Below are 17,297 nucleotides of genomic sequence, written 5' to 3'. Positions count from 1 at the left end.
CAGACTGAGTGGCATTTAGCATGAAAAAGAAAAAAAAAAACCCTCAGCATCTGTCATAACAAAGAATAAGAAGCAATATTTCTGATACATGAGATTAAAAATTATTCTTTGGGAAGTCTGGCTTACTGCACTGGGAACTGTCTTTAGGATTTCTTCCCATGAGATGTCGAGTGCGTGTGCGTGCACGTGCACAAACGTGTGTGAACTCGCGCACGCACACAGTCAACTCCAAGGTGTATGCTGTTTCACTGGGGAGATGTCTATTCATTACACAAAGTGCTTCCACGCTGACTGGGATCTACCAGCACGTTTCTTTGGCGTGTGAAAAGAACCCCACTGCTGGAAAAAGGAAAAGGATGAGCATCATCAAGAGGAAGGTGGTGATAAGACACAAAGGAACAGTCGGCAACAGTCTAAAATGACGATTTGGAATGTGGAGCTCAGGAAGATTTATTTCATGAAGCTTCTCCGAGCCAACGGACGGACGCCACAAATACCATCCCAAGGCAAACAGGGCTAGTGGTTTTCTAGAAGTACTGAGGCAGCCTTCTGTCGCTACTGTAGGTAAACACACAATGCTTGGCAGTTGTTGATTTTGCTTGTGTGGGTGCCTTCCATTTTGCTTCACTGCCCGACATAACGTGCCAACGTTAATGAAAGAAGCCATCGCACTATACTGATTATTTACTTAGAGCACCATGTTTATAGTTTCAATCTTTGTACCGATAGGGGCTCGACATGGGAGAAAACACTCCACAAATTTAAAACAATGCAGAAAAATGAACCGATACATTAATGACAGGTTTCCTGCCTGACCGTGTGGCAGGGTCAAAAATAAACCTGATTTAGGTCAGAAGCACTGGATTTGTGTTACTATCCTATCTAGTTAAAATTTCTCTTAATTTGTAGATGGGGGAATTAATACCAAATGTAATGGTCTGAGTACTGAATGGGCTCAAATATATAAACACAGTCTGTACATTGTAAACACTCTACCAATATTATCTTTTAAAGTTTACTTATTTATTTTGAGAGAGAGAGAGAGAGAGCACACGAGTGTGTGTGAACAGGGGAGGGGCAGAGAGAGAGGGAGAGACAGAATCGCAAGCAGGTTCCAGGCTCCAAGCTGTCAGCACAGAGCCCGATGCAGGGCTTGAACCCACGGACCATGAGAGCATGACCTGAGCTGAAATCAAGAGTTGGACGCTTAACCTGAGCCATCCAGGTGCCCCTATTCATATTTGTATAAATATAATTATTTAACTAATACTTACTCGAAATAATATTATTACTTTTGTGTCATTTATTACTTCCTAGAAATTATTACTTTTTCCCTTGAGGAAAAGAGAGATATATTCGCCTTGCTATCAATTATCTTGTAAACTCACTGGATAGTCCGGATTTAGGGCAAACCACAAAAACAGATGGGGTTTCATTAGGAAAGCCGAGGAACAGCTACTATCCTCAGAAAAACAATGACTGGTGGATGACTGAGATACAATGTCCAATGTACTCTAATTAGCATGATGTAATAATTTTAGGCAATGAGAAATTAAATATCCAGACACAGTAGTCCATAAAGACAGAGTCTCTGACTTCATTCTGTTAGAGCACGTAAGGTAATAGATGGATAGACAATCCATCTAATTTACAGTCTATTATATTTCACAATATTGGGAATAACATCCTGAGCAAGTATAATCCTTACAGTAGAAATCACATAGAAAATACATAAGCACTAGGAATATTAGTGAGACTGATAGTAGTGTGACGAGTAATGCTTCAAAAGGTCAGATCAGGGGCGCCTGGGCGGCTCAGTCGGTTAAGCGTCCGACTTCAGCCAGGTCACGATCTCGCGGTCTGTGAGTTCGAGCCCCGCGTCGGGCTCTGGGCTGACCGCTCAGAGCGTGGAGCCTGCTTCCGATTCTGTGTCTCCCTCTCTCTCTGCCCCTCCCCCGCTCACACTCTGTCTCTCTCTCTCTCAAAAATAAACATTAATTTTTTTTAAGAAAAAAGATCCGATTTTTGGATGACCTCAAAAAGTAATGAAGAATGGGGGGTTTGATTTTTAAAAGAAAAATCCGAGCAAGTCAGCGTGTCGGGGAAAAGACTGCTGGAAATAGGGAAGCCAATCCTTTCTCATTCAAAACATGCGTAAACTGATCATTAAGATTTGGCTGGAATCCATTTTAATATTAAAGTCTTGAAAGTAAGATGGTCTGGTAGAAATGGTAGCAATTAAATCACTTCATCACTAAAAATCACATTAAATCAAATTAAAAGGACTTAAATTAGAGCAACCATTGACTTTATTTCCCTGAAAATCATCCTTAAACAGGTCCTCTGCAATTTGCCCCGCATATAAATCGCATATGCCCTGAAAGGGTGGGTATGTGTGTGTATTAAACTGTTGCTAACCTTTCAAAGATACTGTCTGGCTTTGGGTTTTCTTAAAAATGCCATACTTTATCATTTCATAGTACCACTGTTCTGTCACTAGGATAAAAAATAATCACTAATCAAACTAATTTGCTGTGTTTGGAGCATTCATAAGAAGGCGCAAAGGAATCCCAAGCAAAACTACTCTCGCTGTGAGACTGTAAAATAAACTTCCTCCAAGCATGACGGTCTCCCCTTTAGGAAGTACTATAGTTGGGATGAGATAGATCTTTATTTTTCTGTCTAGAATAAGAAAACATAATGAATGGGGCATAGTGGGCCTAGCCCACTCATCCGAAGGACTGTGCAGGTTCAATGCCAGCAAGAACTGCTGTGAAATATGTATGCCACATGCTCCTCTACTTAAGAAGGTTCTGCCTGGGGGGTGCCTGGGTGGCTCAGTTGGTTAAGTGTCCGACTTGGGCTCAGGTCATGATCTCACAGCTTCTGAGTTCGAGCCCCGCATCGGGCTCTGTGCTGACAGCGGGGAGCCTGGAGCCTGCTTCTGATTCTGTGCCTCCTTCCCTCTCTGCCCCTCCCCTGCTCACACTCTGTCTCTATCTCTCTCAAAAATAAATACACATTAAAAAATAATAATAATAATAAAAAGAAGGCTCTGCCTGGGATGAGTGGACTAATCAGTTTGGAGAATGGAAACCATGTTAAACACCGAAACTGATGGTTTAAAATGGACTTAAATTTTAACGACGACATCCTAATTTGTGAATAAAGGGTAGAGATATCATATTCATTTGCATCCTTACATGGTAAAATGGTCCACAACGGATCCATAAAAATGTATTAGATGTTTACTTTTTAGTTTTTTTAATTTTATTTTTATTTTAGAGAGAGAGGGAGAGAGAGAGAGAGAGAGAGCAGGGGAGAGGGGCAGAGGGAGAGAGACTCCCAAGCTGGTTCCATGGTCATGTGGAGCCCAATGCAGGGCTCAATTCCATGACCCTGGGATCATGACCTGAGCTGAAATCAAGAGTTGGACACTCAACCAACTGACCCAGGCACCCCTATAGTTATATTTTTTTTGAAAAAAGTTTTTTAATGTTTATTTTTGAGAGCGACAGAGTGTGAGCAGGAGGGAGAGAGGGAGGGAGACACAGAATCGGAAGCAGGCTCCAGGCTCTGAGCTTGTCAGCACAGAGCCCGATGTGGGGCTCGAACTCATGAGCTGTGAGATCATGACCTGAGCCAAAGTCAGACACTTAACCGACTGAGCCACCCAGGTGCCCCTAGATGTTTATTTTCTTAAAAACATCCGTATCTGTTTTTCACCTGTTACTGACACGCAGCGGTGACGTCCCCCCCCTCCCCGCCAAACACTGTAAGACAATTGTTCACTCATCGATAATTCTAGAACAAATCATTCAAGTCCTATTTCTGACAGCCGAGTTAAAAGCACACCAACTCACAGTGCAGACATCACAGCACAGATTCTTTATGATAGCAACAGACAGGGTTTTGGTTGGTTTTTTTTGTTGTTGTTTTTTGTGTTTTTGGGTTTTCTTACTGTTACGTGCCCTTATGATTTCTTCTTGCTGATGTTATTAGTAACTGCTGAATATTCTATGTAAGCATTTGTTGGGCTGGAAAAAGAAAGAAACTCTAATGCAAGTATTTATACCTTCCGCAATGAAAACAAGATATTATTGCTTTGCGTGACCTTTCCTAAGTATGGGATACAGCATTTTACACAATAGTTTCTTGGTTCATGCTTCAATTACTGACCTTTACCGTGCAGAAAATTAATGCAATTTTCATTGTAATCCATCCGTACAAATAAGGTCCACATAGAAGAATTCCACATATGGAATCTAATAGAAATCAGAAATGTCAGCTGATTGCTGTTGGCTGAACTTAGCCATTCTCTGTTTGTTCAGGGGTCCCCAGCAAACTATACTTGTAACAAGCAATTTCTCGCGTGGGCCATCAGGAATAAGAAAGATTTCCTCTCTTCAAAGTTTAGTCTGTACCTTTAGTTTCCTAAAAGCCAAAAAACTAGTCACCTGAAGGTTCTAGGTTATTTCTGAAAGCCCCCCCTCTCCTCCCCCCCACACAAAGGGAGACAAAATCGTGCAGTCTCATTTGGCTTCTAATACGGGTCACCCCCACGGACGTCTGACAACTAGAAGGAACAAGAGGCTATAGTGATGTCATTTTACAACAATCCCCCCTCCAGACAATAAACGTATGACAGACCCCAGACCACATCCTGGTCGGTGCATCAGAGACAGGCAGAAGACGGGAATGTGCCCATCTCCTGAGGAAACTCTGCCGAGGGGCCCTGACATGCTTTCATCTTCCACAGTCGCCCGTGATGGTATTTGGTGGGAAGGGGCGCTGGCAATTAAGGAGTGTCACTTTCAAGATGGATAGTTTGGATAGAAAGGAGTTTCCTCTGTTCTTCTGGTTTGGAAGGAAACGGCTGTGTGTTTATAATTTGTAAACAGCTCATCGCTCACTGGGTGTGTTACAGTTCCCAGAAGCCTGGTCTGTCACGTCTAACATGCAACAGAAGCCAGAAGGGCTCTGTGGACAAGCCCCTGGAAACAGCACACTGTGGAGGGCAACAGCCCGGTGCCTGTGTGGGCAGGTCTCTGAGGAGCACATCTCAGTTGTGGAAGCTTGCTGTAGGCGAAGAAATGATGGACTGTAATATATGTGGATGATGCGGGCTCCAGAAGTCTTGAAGCTGAAAATCCCTCCGTACTTTACAGCTCTCGTAGCAAAGTGCGAGTGGAAAGATACTGATAAGGACCGCAAAGCTCGCCAGTCTCCCTAACAGGTGAAGGGTTGTGTTAAGCAGAAGGAGGCATAGAGAGAAGTCAAAACTTCATTTTAGATTTATTCCTCTGGATGATATCATAGACATATAAAATTGAGGAAGCAAACACGCATGGCCGTGCTATGGCTCTTAAAGGTCCTGTGAAAATACGACAATCAACGTATCTCCAGAACAGACTCGCCCCGAAGGAAATGGGGAACGTCGTGATGCCAACACCCTCTGTGCGGATCGGGTTTGGCCCATCTGCCGTGGGGAGGGCCATGCCTGGGTAAATTGCAAGAGCTCCAAGGCTCTTCCATGTAGATGCAATGGTTCCAACTCAGTTGTCCTTGCCCAGAAAGGCCTGAAGGACAGCCCAACTGGCTCTACCTCCAGACTCCCAGACCCCCGCAGACAATCCTTGGGGCACCTGAGTAGACGGGTGCATTGTGACAACCACGGCCTGGATATGTTGCCTGCCAGTATACTGAACCCCACTTTCTCATTCATTGCCTTCTTGTTGGATGCCCTCCGCAGATGGGCCACAGACACATGGTCACGATTATCTCTAAAGGGTAGATGACTCCCTCTTCTACGGAGGGCTCATTTCAACAGAGCCAAACAGAAGGACATCTTCCCCACTTCCCAGCCTTGGTAAATCAAATTTTAGAATTCTGCTTAGTAAAGGTTTAAAACAATTTCATTAGTGCTTGTGTTTGTGTTTGACGAAACATCCCACCAGCACGCATGTTAGCCTGGCTACAACTTTTTCGCGCTCAAGGAGTCACATCAGTCGGAAGCAACTCACATCAATCCGTCGAGAAGAAAGTTGCGTCTGCGTGACCCTGTTCTGGAAAGAGTCACTTCCGTTTAAAACACATTCTACTGTATTTTATCATTTTGCTATTAGCGATCATTTTAGCACAACAAACAAGATTTGCTTTGTAATCCACCCAAGTTGTTTCAAATGGGCAAAACCATCTGGCTTGCCCAATTAATTTTAAGGCTGTTTGTGTCACGAAGCCAGGGTTTAATTCGCTGCTATCTTCTGGGCATTTTATACTGGATACTTAACTCTTAAGATTCCCCCGTTTGCCCCCTTCTCCCCTCCCGCAAGCCTCCCAGGTGCTCCCCTCGCAAACCCCATACACCCACAGGTTCTAGGGGGCTGGAAGTCGATTAAGCCGGTCGCATCTCATTTGGCATTTCACTTTTTTTTTTTTTTCATTATATTCCAGAAGGTTTGTCTGAAAGCGTAATGACAACAAAAGCAGCCGATTTGAGAGATTCTCCCAGGAGAAGGAAAAGGACAGATGTACACAGACATATAGCTGAAAACACTGCCAGCAACAGCTGGGAAAGTGACAGGCTCCAAAGTGGGTGACCACCCCACGGAGCACAGACAGGAGGCTAAAGGAACAGCAGTTTCACTTGATTTACTTTGGACTTTCTAGACTACCTTTTATGTACCTTTTATACACCAGGGGAAGGCTCACCTTCACTCGCATCAAATGACAAGCCTCCTATAGGTACGCTTTGTATAATATCTCCGTTTTCCCTTATATTTTACCCGTTTTATATCCTCCCTTACTAAGATCTTTAAAAACCGATATCCTTTATAAATTACAAAAACATTCCTATCCCGGAAACTCCATAATGCCAACAAACAAACAAACAAACAAACAGATAAATAAATTTTTCAAACAGGGTTTCACTCAACCAGGTAAAATGCCATCTGCGGACGACACGAACGTTTCCTTTCGCGAGCTTTCCTGAGCACACGTACCTTGTCATCGTCATACTCCTCTTCGTCTACGTCTGTGCTGTCCTGAAAGGAAAAAAAAACACAATTTGTTAATATGACATCCACTGAAACGATCAAATGCAAGTTAAACCCGTACACACTTTGTAAGGTTTTCTACATAATTGACGCGCTAGTGTTTTGTTTTTTTTTTGAATACGTTATAACCTCTTGGAAAAAATAGTGGTTTGAAAGTTCAGGGACACTGTGGCAAGACTATAAAACAGGATGCATAATCTACGTAAAACTTAACTCTAAATAAAGCTATTAGGCGAGTGCCCTTTGAAGGCACCCAGCTTTCAAACTGCATTGCCAAGCTGTACTTTCTGTAAACAGTTGGTTCTTATTCTGACAAATGAGCCAACTGCTACGTTAAGGCTGAGAACACCGTACTCGGTTTGTGCTAGGCTCATTGTTGTAATGACTGCTCTTTTCCTTTGGGGCCATTACTGAAACATTAGACAGTAGGAAATGCATTAGTCTGAATATAATCAATCTCAAGAATAAGTTACAGGTTTCTGTGCATTATTATTGTTTTCCTTGTGATTTGGGGAGGGGGGTTGAGGGCAGGTGAGGGGAGGACACTTAGGCTCTGACTGGGACTAACAGGCACCTGGCTTTTGTTCGGGGGCCGAAGCACCAGGTGCCGGGAACAGGCTTGTTCAGATTGGTCTAGCCATCTCGGCTTGGGGCGCCTGGGTGGCTTAAGTTGGTTAAGAGTCCAACTCTTGATTTCGGCTCAGGTCATGATCTCACGGTTCTGGAGTTTGAGCCTCACGTGGGCCTCTGCACTGATGGTGTGGAGCTTCCCTGGGATTCCCTCTCCTCCCTCTCTCTCGCGTGCTCGTTCTGTCTCTCTCAAAATAAATAAACTTAAAAAAAATCTTGGCTATTTAGTAGATAAGTTGTAATCCCAACACTGCAATATTTAAAAGTCAACATATGTTGATACCCCGTCCAGCGGGTTCGGCAGCTCAGACAAAACGCTGGGGAGTAGAAAACCAGGCTTTTGAGCTTGAACGCTTACCTTTCTGCTCAACCACCTTGCAAAGGTCAGGCGTGCTGTTTAGATGCCACTGTTCCAGTAGGAAACAGAATTGTCACTCTCACGTTCTTAAAAAAAAAAGAGTAACTCTGAAGTATCCAGAGTCCTCTGCTAGCCGCCATAAAACCGCTGAGCAGTTACCAGACAATTTCTCCAGGACTGGTACTGTATTACCCCCAGAATTCCCCTGAGCGGCAGCTCGAAATGTGTGACAGTCCGCTGATGGCTGGAGAACTCACCTGTTCACCGTCGGTGGTACACATTTCGTGAAAGCAAATGGGTAAAAACACATGCAATAAAAACACATTGTGGGAGGAAAAACATTGTGATTAGGAGTTAGAAGTCTTCAGCCTGGGACAAAGTCTTCAGCTTAAGACACTGTTCCAGCACTTTCTGCCGTGTGACCTTGAGCAAATCACTTTGCCACTCTGGGGTTTAGTTCCCTCAAGTATAGAGTAAAAATAGTAATCCTTGCCTCCTCCGTGGTTATGTTATCACGATTCAAATAGGCAACAAATTTGTAGTGCCTCGGTGGTGCGGTCGGTTAAGCGTCCAACTCTTGATTTCAGCTCAGGTTATGATCCCATGGTTCGTGAGGTCGCGCCCCATGTCGGGTTCTGTGCTGACAGCATGGAACATGCTTGGGATTCTCTTTTCCCTTCTCTTGCCTTCCCCTTCCCCTTCCCCGCTCACACACACACACACACACACACACACGCACACACACACGTACTCTCTCTCTCTCTCAAAATAAACTTAAAAAAATAGGTAACAAATTTGAAAATGTTCTGTAAATTAAAAAGATTTTATATACACACACATTTATATGCACATGCACTTATGTATACTTATGTACCCATATGTACGTACATAGACACCTGCCTACGAATACATACACATTTCTGCACGCACGCGTGCGCACACACGCACACACAAGCTATAAACACACATACCATAGATGTAGCTGAAAAGTAAATCTACATTTACAGAAATTGTAAAAGTGTTATATGCCAACTAACTTGGATGTAAATTTAAAAAAAAGAACACTTCTGGAAGTATAAAAAATGAATAAACCTTAACAAATTAATTATTTAATTTAATTCAATTAAATAAAAAAGAAATTGTAAAAATGTTAGTTGACAGCACTTTTCACTAAAGATGTTTCTCTGAAAATTCCCTTCATCTGCACCTCTGTGAAGCTTAGTCCTTAAGCAATCCTGTACTTTAAAGCTATTTACTTATTAGTTTTTTCTAGCCTCTTTAGGCCCCTCATTATTGATACATGCCCGTGGCTATTGCATTAAACAATCAAATATCAAACAGAATAGAATTCTGAATTTGCTTGATGTTTCTGCTCCCTGCCTAAACACTCTTTTGTCTACTTCCCTTCTATCCCAAATGACAGCAAAACATCCTTTTACTATCCATTATTTCAGACATTTAAAAAAAAATAATAGCATTGTGAGGAAAAGTGGGCGAAGTTGGTCAGCTTTTGAGTCTGGAAAAACCCAATGTGAAGATATTTTATTATCATGTCTCAGGATCTTAGATTTCTGTTTATTTTTTTAATGTTTATTTTTGAGAGAGAGAAAGAGGGAGGCAGAGTGAAAGCAGGGGATGGGGCAGAGAGAGAGGGGGACACAGAATCTGAAGCGAGGTCATGGTTCTGAGCTGTCAGCAGAGAGCCTGACGCGGGGCTCGAACTCATGGACCGTGAGATCATGGCCTGAGCCGAAGTCGGACGCTTAGCTGAATGAGCTACCCAGGCGTCCCTCTTAGATTTGTTTTAAAAATTTGGTTCTTGAATCTGGGATGCCAAGATAATACCAGGAAGCAAGTCTATAAATACAAGTTCCTGCCAACCCAGAGCAGGAAAAGATTCTTTGGGCTGGGATACGTGGAATAAGGGAAGCCGAGTCAGAGAATAAGTATGACAAGCAGACGCTGGGGTAGGTCTTTGAGAAGAGGCCTTGCGGGTGCTTCCTTCAACACCATGGGAAGCTTGAGATTTATAAGTCCTGGACACCGCAAAATAGAGGTGCCCACGGCCACTCGCCCTCTGATTTCCGCGGCAGTTGGCAAAGCTCTGAAGACTTCAGCCAGAGGCAAAAACTGCAAAGGGTGTTAGGGTGGAAAGGCCTGAGTTAGCCTCCCAAATGCCTTCTGTGTCTTGAAGGAGCTCAAGGAGACCTCAAAGGCGTCTTTTCAGTGGATGGGAAGGTAATTCACAGTAACCTTGCAATGAACCAGATGGGCACACATTGAAATCCTCGGCCGGCATGGTAATGATGACCAAGCACCCGGGGGCCCTCCTCATGCTAAGAAGGTAGGTCAAGACTCAGGAACATACCCTAGAAGAAACGCTCCAGGTTACACCCAATAAAAGTCCTCCACTAGAACATGAACGTGAGTGCCAAGTTTCTCCTCGTCTCTCAAACCAAGAGCACTTGGGCCATGATTTGGTGGTGGTGGTTTGCTGTCGTTCACACGTCTTTCTCTAGACAAATGTCACAGTTACTGGAATCTCTGCTCACCTGGCTGTCCTGGATGCTGCCCGTCTTCCCTTTTGTGAGAATGATGAAATTGTAGATGAAGAGGAGTAATAAGGCCAGGGGGATCATGTACAGTTCAAAATTCCAGACGGCGACCAAAAATACCTGATTGGAGGACAAGACAAAAATCACTGCTTGAGAAATCAGGATGGGAATCATTTTAAAATCCTTCTCATTGACTTAAGGAAATTAAATCCAGCACACTCTGTCCATGGTAGCTTTGAAGAACAGTTACAGACAGGGACACACGCGTGCGCGCGCGCACACACACACACACACACACACACGCACGCAATTAACACAGTTTTAGAACCGAAAGTAAAGTGGGGAAGGTATAGAGATAAGTTGGCCAGTCGCACTCCGAAATGGACAATACAGTAGCCCCATACCTGGAAATCCCGTGACCCTGTCAACCACAGTCAGTGTTTTGCTCCTAGATTTACCAGAATTTAGTAAAGCAGTATGGAAAAACCCAAGGTCTCACAGAGTCCGGCCACAGACCAAATTTTGCCAACAGTAAGGTTTACTTGAACTACAGAGTGTGACGACTTTTGAAACTGGCTGCCAATGTTTAAAAATCCAAATATGCCAGAGGAAAACTTCAGATAGCCAAAGTCTCTTTAAAAATCTTGAAATTTTCTAATCTGGAGGCTGGCTGGTCACAAGGAAATGATGGGCTAGAACTGTGCTATACCTGCCCAGTTTCTATCGGCCTCTGAGTTTGTGACCATTTCATAGAAAAAGTCACTCTCGTAACATATCAACTTAGAAGAGGCAAATTATTGCATCTTAAATATTAAATCTTCCACTCCCAAAGCAGTATTGTTTCACTAATTACTGAAAACATTTTCTACCATGCTAGAGTTTTATTTTTGCAGATATTATAGATTTCCTTCTTATATTTTGGTTGCTATTCTGAATTTAATCATGTGTTCTATTATATGTTTCAAGAAGATAATTATTTGCTTTAAAAGCTAATAATTTGTACATACCAATTTTTAAATTAGTAACATGACTAAATTTTCATACTCTTTCAAATAGCTTTTCATTTCATTTTTTTTGGGGGGGTGGGAGTTCTAAGAATATAGTCACACAATCTACAAATGACCTGCTTCTGTTTCCTCTTGTCTAATATCTGTAACCTTCTAATATGTGTACTTACTTTTATTATTACTAACTAAACAATTTTAAATAAAACTGTTGAAAGGGACTTTTATTATTACTAACTAAACAATTTTAAATAAAACTGTTGAAAGGGACAACATGGTCTCTTGAAATTAATGAAAATGCTTCTATTTTTCTATCATCAAGCATGAGGCTGACCTTTAGTCTGAGCTATATAAATCATTTCACATTAAGAATACACATATAATAAATCATTTTTAAACTAGAAAGTTGACATACGGGCATTCATCTTATTATTCTTAATATTTTAAAAATATTTCAGGAATCCTCCATGAAAACATTTGAAAAAGGAAAATATTTTTGAAATAAGAATACTTACATCAATTTCAACGAGGGCTTATTTCTTATTATTTTTAAAATCAGGAAAGGAGGAGGGTTTACTATCTTTTAAAACAAGGAAGGTTTTTTTCCTTTTCATTTTACAACCTCAACACGGTGTATTATATTTATAATTGCCTAATATTGAAGTAAACTTGTATTTCTGGAAGAAACCTCTTTTTAACTGGACTGTAATTGTCCTTTAATGTACATTTGTATGGTATTTGCTAACACTTGAAGATGTTTTTGCATAGATGCCCATGTGTTACATGTGCTATCTATTTAACCTTTTTATATTATTTTCAGGTTCTGGCAACAGGATTATTTTGATGCCGTTATTTTGGTATACTCCATTCTTTATGCCTAGGATAATTTTTTCATGTCATATTACTAAATATTCTAAGAATGAAAAAAACTTACATAGAGTAACATAACTAATCCCCATGCACCCACACCTATGAAGTCTTGTCAACGTACTGTCACTTTTCTTTCCAATTTATGTATTATTCTTCCTTTTTTTTTTTAAGTAAAACATGTTAGATAATTGTTTCCCATTGTCGATCTTCACCTGCTCCCTCAACCTATTCCTCCCATTTCCAGAAGCCAACCAAAAATGGATGTGAATCTTTGCCTAAGGACATTGAAGGTTTATATTAGAAATAACATAAACAACATCAAAATGTTCGGATCATTCTAAAATGTTTTATTCAATAGCATGTTTCATAGATTGTTGATGGTGTAGGTATAAATCCACTATATTCATTTTAACTGATATATGGTACCCTGTTCAAATGAATGTTTTGTAATTTATCCATTATACTCTCTTATCATTGAAAATTTAAGCAGAAACAGCAGTTTTATTTTTTAATGTAGTCAAACATATTCATCTGCAATCTCAGATTTTGTACCTTTCATGTTCAATGTTCTACTTAAGGAATCACATTCTACTCTGACATGATAAAGTTATCTCATCATGTTTTCTCCCAAAAGACAATTGTATGTGTGTGTTTCTTATTTTGTCTCAAGTGTCTTTTGGTTTATAATTGGAAACGAGCTTCCAGTTTGAACTTTTCCCTTATAGTCAACTTTTACAATCAGATTGTGGTACCGGTCCCTATGTTTTCACTGTTTTCCATTGCCATTTCTGCTCCATACCAAGTTCCCATAGGAGAGTGTTTACTTATGTACACGATAATCCTGTCCATTGATACATATTTCTACTTTACAAGACCACATCTTTAACTGTAGTTTAGTAACCAGATGACATATGAGTGAACAAGTCTCTATTAGCTCACTTTCAAATTTATCTTGGGTAGTTCTTCGTACTTTACCCTTCCACATGTATTTTAGAGTCAACTTGTAACAGTCCATAAAATTCTTGGTGACAGTTTCATTGGGATAGCCTTGAATGTATGTTTGTTTGGAGAGAAGTGATATCTTGATATTGGCTTTCTGAATCATAAGGATATAATCCATAACATATGGATTATATCTCCATATATTCATGACTTTTATATAATATCTCAAAATATTTTATTACTTTCATCATACTGACTTTGCATATGTTTTTTTACTATTTTGCTAAGTAACTTAAGACTTTTGATACTATTATGAATGGGGGCATTTTAAATTTATATACTTTAGTTACTTTTGGGCACAGGAGTACTGATTTTTATATGTTGTTCACATTATTCCTGACCCCTCTTATTAGTTGTAGGAGATTTCTTTTCTTTTTAAAGTTTGTTTATTTATTTTGAGAGACGCAGAGTCAGCGCAAGTGGGGGAGGGGAAGAAAGAGAGGGAAAAAGAGAATCCCAAGAAGGCTCTGTACTACCAGCACAGAGTCAGTTACGGGGCTCGAGTCCACAAAGCCATGAGATCATGACCTGAGCTGAAACCAAGAGTCAGAGGCTTAACTGACTGAGCCCGCCATCCAGACATCCCAGGAGATCTCAAATCTATCCTCATGGAGACCTGATGTGGAAAATCATATACACTGAAAATCATGGCAATTTTTTTTTTTTTTTTTGCCTTCCAATCTATGTGTTACTTAGATGTTCTTTTAGTGCTGAATCTCTATACTTCTTTAAGTAAGTGTAGGGGCGCCTGGGTGGCTTGGTGGGTTAAGCGTCCGACTTCGGCTCAGGTCATGATCTCACGGTCCGTGAGTTCGAGCCCCGCGTCGGGCTCTGTGCTGACAGCTCAGAGCCTGGAGCCTGTTTCAGATTCTGTGTCTCCCTCTCTCTCTGCCCCTCCCCCGTTCATGCTCTGTCTCTCTCTGTCTCAAAAATAAATAAACGTTAAAAAAAATCTACTTTAAAAAATAAGTAAGTGTAGAATTTTAAAAACAATGTTTGAATCAATGTGTATTTTTATCTTGTTGATTTTCTCTAGTCTATTAATCTGGTGTGCTTTAGCAGCTTTATTTACTGTTTTATAATTTACATATTCCTATCAGTTTCTTTTTAAAGGTTTCTTTCTTTTACTTTCATGTCTTGTTTTGCTTTAATATGAACAACATAGAGAAAAGCAGAGAAAAATAGTAGAATGATTACTAGGGAAAGCCACAAATTTTCCAAATTGTTACCTATTTCCCTTTCCTTGTTCTTAAAGTTCTTTCAGGATTAGGAGTTTTAACTGTACGCTAAATGGTTACTAGTTCTTAATGTCTACTGGATAAGTGGAATTTTATTGTTTTTCTTATATTGCAAAATATAACTTCAAGTGAAAAGAGGCTGATATGAAACTATTGGGAAAAATTAGGAAATAGCATATTTTAAGTTTCTTTGCTTCATCATAAAGCTATTTATAAAATGTCTTTAACAAAATGACTTGCGCATCAACTACTATTAGAGGGCTGTTGTGCTAGGTAAACACCTCATTTGCTGTAAGATTTGCCTCTATCAAGTATAGTTAAGTAATACCGGAAAGTGCTTTACAACAAAAAGGGAGCCACATTTAAAAATTCAGAGGGCTCAAAACTCTTTCAGCGTGAGACACTAGTGCCTTTAGAAACCTTTTCAAGGGGCCCCTGGTTGCTTAGTCAGTAGGACACGCAACTCTGGATCTCAGAGTCGTGAGTTCAAACCCCACGTTGAGCGTAGAGCTTACTTTACAAAAAGAACAGAAACATTTTATTTTTTTTTTAATTTTTTTTTAACGTTTATTTTATTTTTGGAACAGAGAGAGACAGAGCATGAACGGGGGAGGGGCAGAGAGAGAGGGAGACACAGAATCGGAAGCAGGCTCCAGGCTCTGAGCCATCAGCCCAGAGCCTGACGCGGGGCTGGAACTCACGGACCGCGAGATCGTGACCTGAGCCGAAGTCGGACGCTTAACCGACTGAGCCACCCAGGCGCCCCAAAACATTTTAAAAATCAATGGATATTCCTTATATCTGTGATGAAGAGTTAATTTCCTAAATACACACTTTTCAGCAAAATAATAATAATAATACCCTGAAAATAAGTTTGCAAAAAAGACCAAGGATAATTAGTAGACTGATAGTTGGTAGGTAGATAGGAGACTTTGCCCCAAGGTCATTTGCAGGGGAATTCAAAGCTTAGCAGAAGAAATCAGATCTGTAATGTTTCTGCACCTTTACCTCAAGAACAGCTGTGCTCGCAGTGATAATACCAGCTGATTAAAACTCAAAAGAAAAATTTGCCCTCTTTCTGAGGGGAAGAAACATGGAAAGAAGTTGGGGACAATCAGGGCCACCAGAGAGCACAGAAGTGGACTGAAGGAGAGCACAAGCAAATGAAAACCCGAAATTCTGTATGTGAACTCCACTACAGGTCTCTGCCATAGATGTGGGGCAAACTCAAAGGCTTAACTGGGATCAGAGCCACCACCCACAGGAGGTGTGACAGAATTGGCAATTAGAGCTTCATGAAGCTAAAAGTCTTCTTAAAAAAGTAAAATCAACCTTATGTGGGGGCATCTGGGTGGCTCAGTCAGTTAAGCGTCTGACTCTTGATTTCAACTCAGGTCATGGTTTCACAGTTCATGAGTTCAAGCCCCACTAATGGTACAGAGCTTGCTTGGGATTCTCTCCCTCAAAATAAATAAATAAATTCAGCAAAAAAAAAAAAAAAATCAACCTTATTTGAAAGAATTTAAGAAAATCTAAGGTCTTTACTGCATAGCATTCCTAACATCTAAGATATAATTAAAAATGACTCAACACACATAGAGTCAGGAAAATGTAAATCATTTTCAAGGAAGAGGTGATCACCAGATGCCAAGTTCAAGGTGAATTATATGTTAAAATTGTAAGACAAGAACTTTAAACCACCTATTAAAAATATGCTCAATGAGGTGAAGGAAAATAAACTCATACACTGAACGATAACTAGTACATATGAGCAGGAAACATAAAAAATAATAAAAGTGAAAACTGTCCATCTAAAAAAATACAGTATTTAAGTTTTTTTTTAAATTTTTTTAGTATGAAATTTATTGTCAAATTGGTTTCCATACAACACCCAGTGCTCATCCCAACAGGTGCCCTTCCTCAATGCCCATCACCCACTTTCCGCTCTCTCCCACCCCCCATCAACCCTCAGTTTATTCTCAGTTTTTAAGAGTCTCTTATGGTTTGCCTCCCTCCCTCTCTAACTTTTTTTTTTCCCCCTTCCCCTCCCCCATGGTCTTCTGTTAAGTTTCTCAGGATCCACATAAGAGTGGGTTTCTTCCCTCCACAATGCGGATTCCACATGCGGATGCTAAGGTGACCCAGTCTTACCTTCCCCCAAAAAGCAACTCTAAGAAAGTACCTTAAACCTTTAGCTACAAACATGATTTCACCTTTTGCCCCCAAATCTGTTTGTAATCATTTTTACAAAAACAGATACAAAAATATATACGTGCCAAATCTCGGACGAGAAAAAAGTGATGCATAAAGAGACTTCGTGTTTTGCTAAGGATAATGCTAAAGATAGAAATATGTGATGCCTGTGGTTCCAAGGTAGCTGTGACTGAAGAACTTCATCACAGATCCTGCCATAGACACTTGAACAAATCTTCCAGGTATAATTTGATTAGGTATGACATGAGAAGGATGTTATCTCGTATCACAAAAAGTTTTACAGACCCCATTGGGCTCCGTTTTTCTCAGGTTTCATTAGGAAGTGACCTGGAAATAATTAAGCAATCAATCAATCCAATGGCCATCAAATA

General features: G+C 40.7%; 1 protein-coding gene across 8 annotated transcripts in view; it reads right to left on the bottom strand.

Moving 5' to 3' along the window:
* Nucleotides 1-17,297, bottom strand: part of MCTP2 (multiple C2 and transmembrane domain containing 2) — a 239,124-nt gene that overhangs the window by 25,475 nt on the left and 196,352 nt on the right. For all 8 annotated transcript variants that reach the window (XM_047862403.1, XM_047862406.1, XM_047862404.1 and 5 more), the window contains 2 exons: nt 10,596-10,718; nt 7,002-7,043 (listed from right to left, as the gene is read on the bottom strand). In XM_047862403.1, the coding sequence (XP_047718359.1) occupies nt 7,002-7,043; nt 10,596-10,718 (165 nt within the window). The remainder of the gene's footprint in view (nt 1-7,001; nt 7,044-10,595; nt 10,719-17,297) is intronic.

Source organism: Prionailurus viverrinus, chromosome B3 (assembly GCF_022837055.1).
Source record: "Prionailurus viverrinus isolate Anna chromosome B3, UM_Priviv_1.0, whole genome shotgun sequence".
NCBI lineage: Eukaryota > Metazoa > Chordata > Mammalia > Carnivora > Felidae > Prionailurus > Prionailurus viverrinus.
This window is presented reverse-complemented; position numbering and strand designations above follow the sequence as displayed.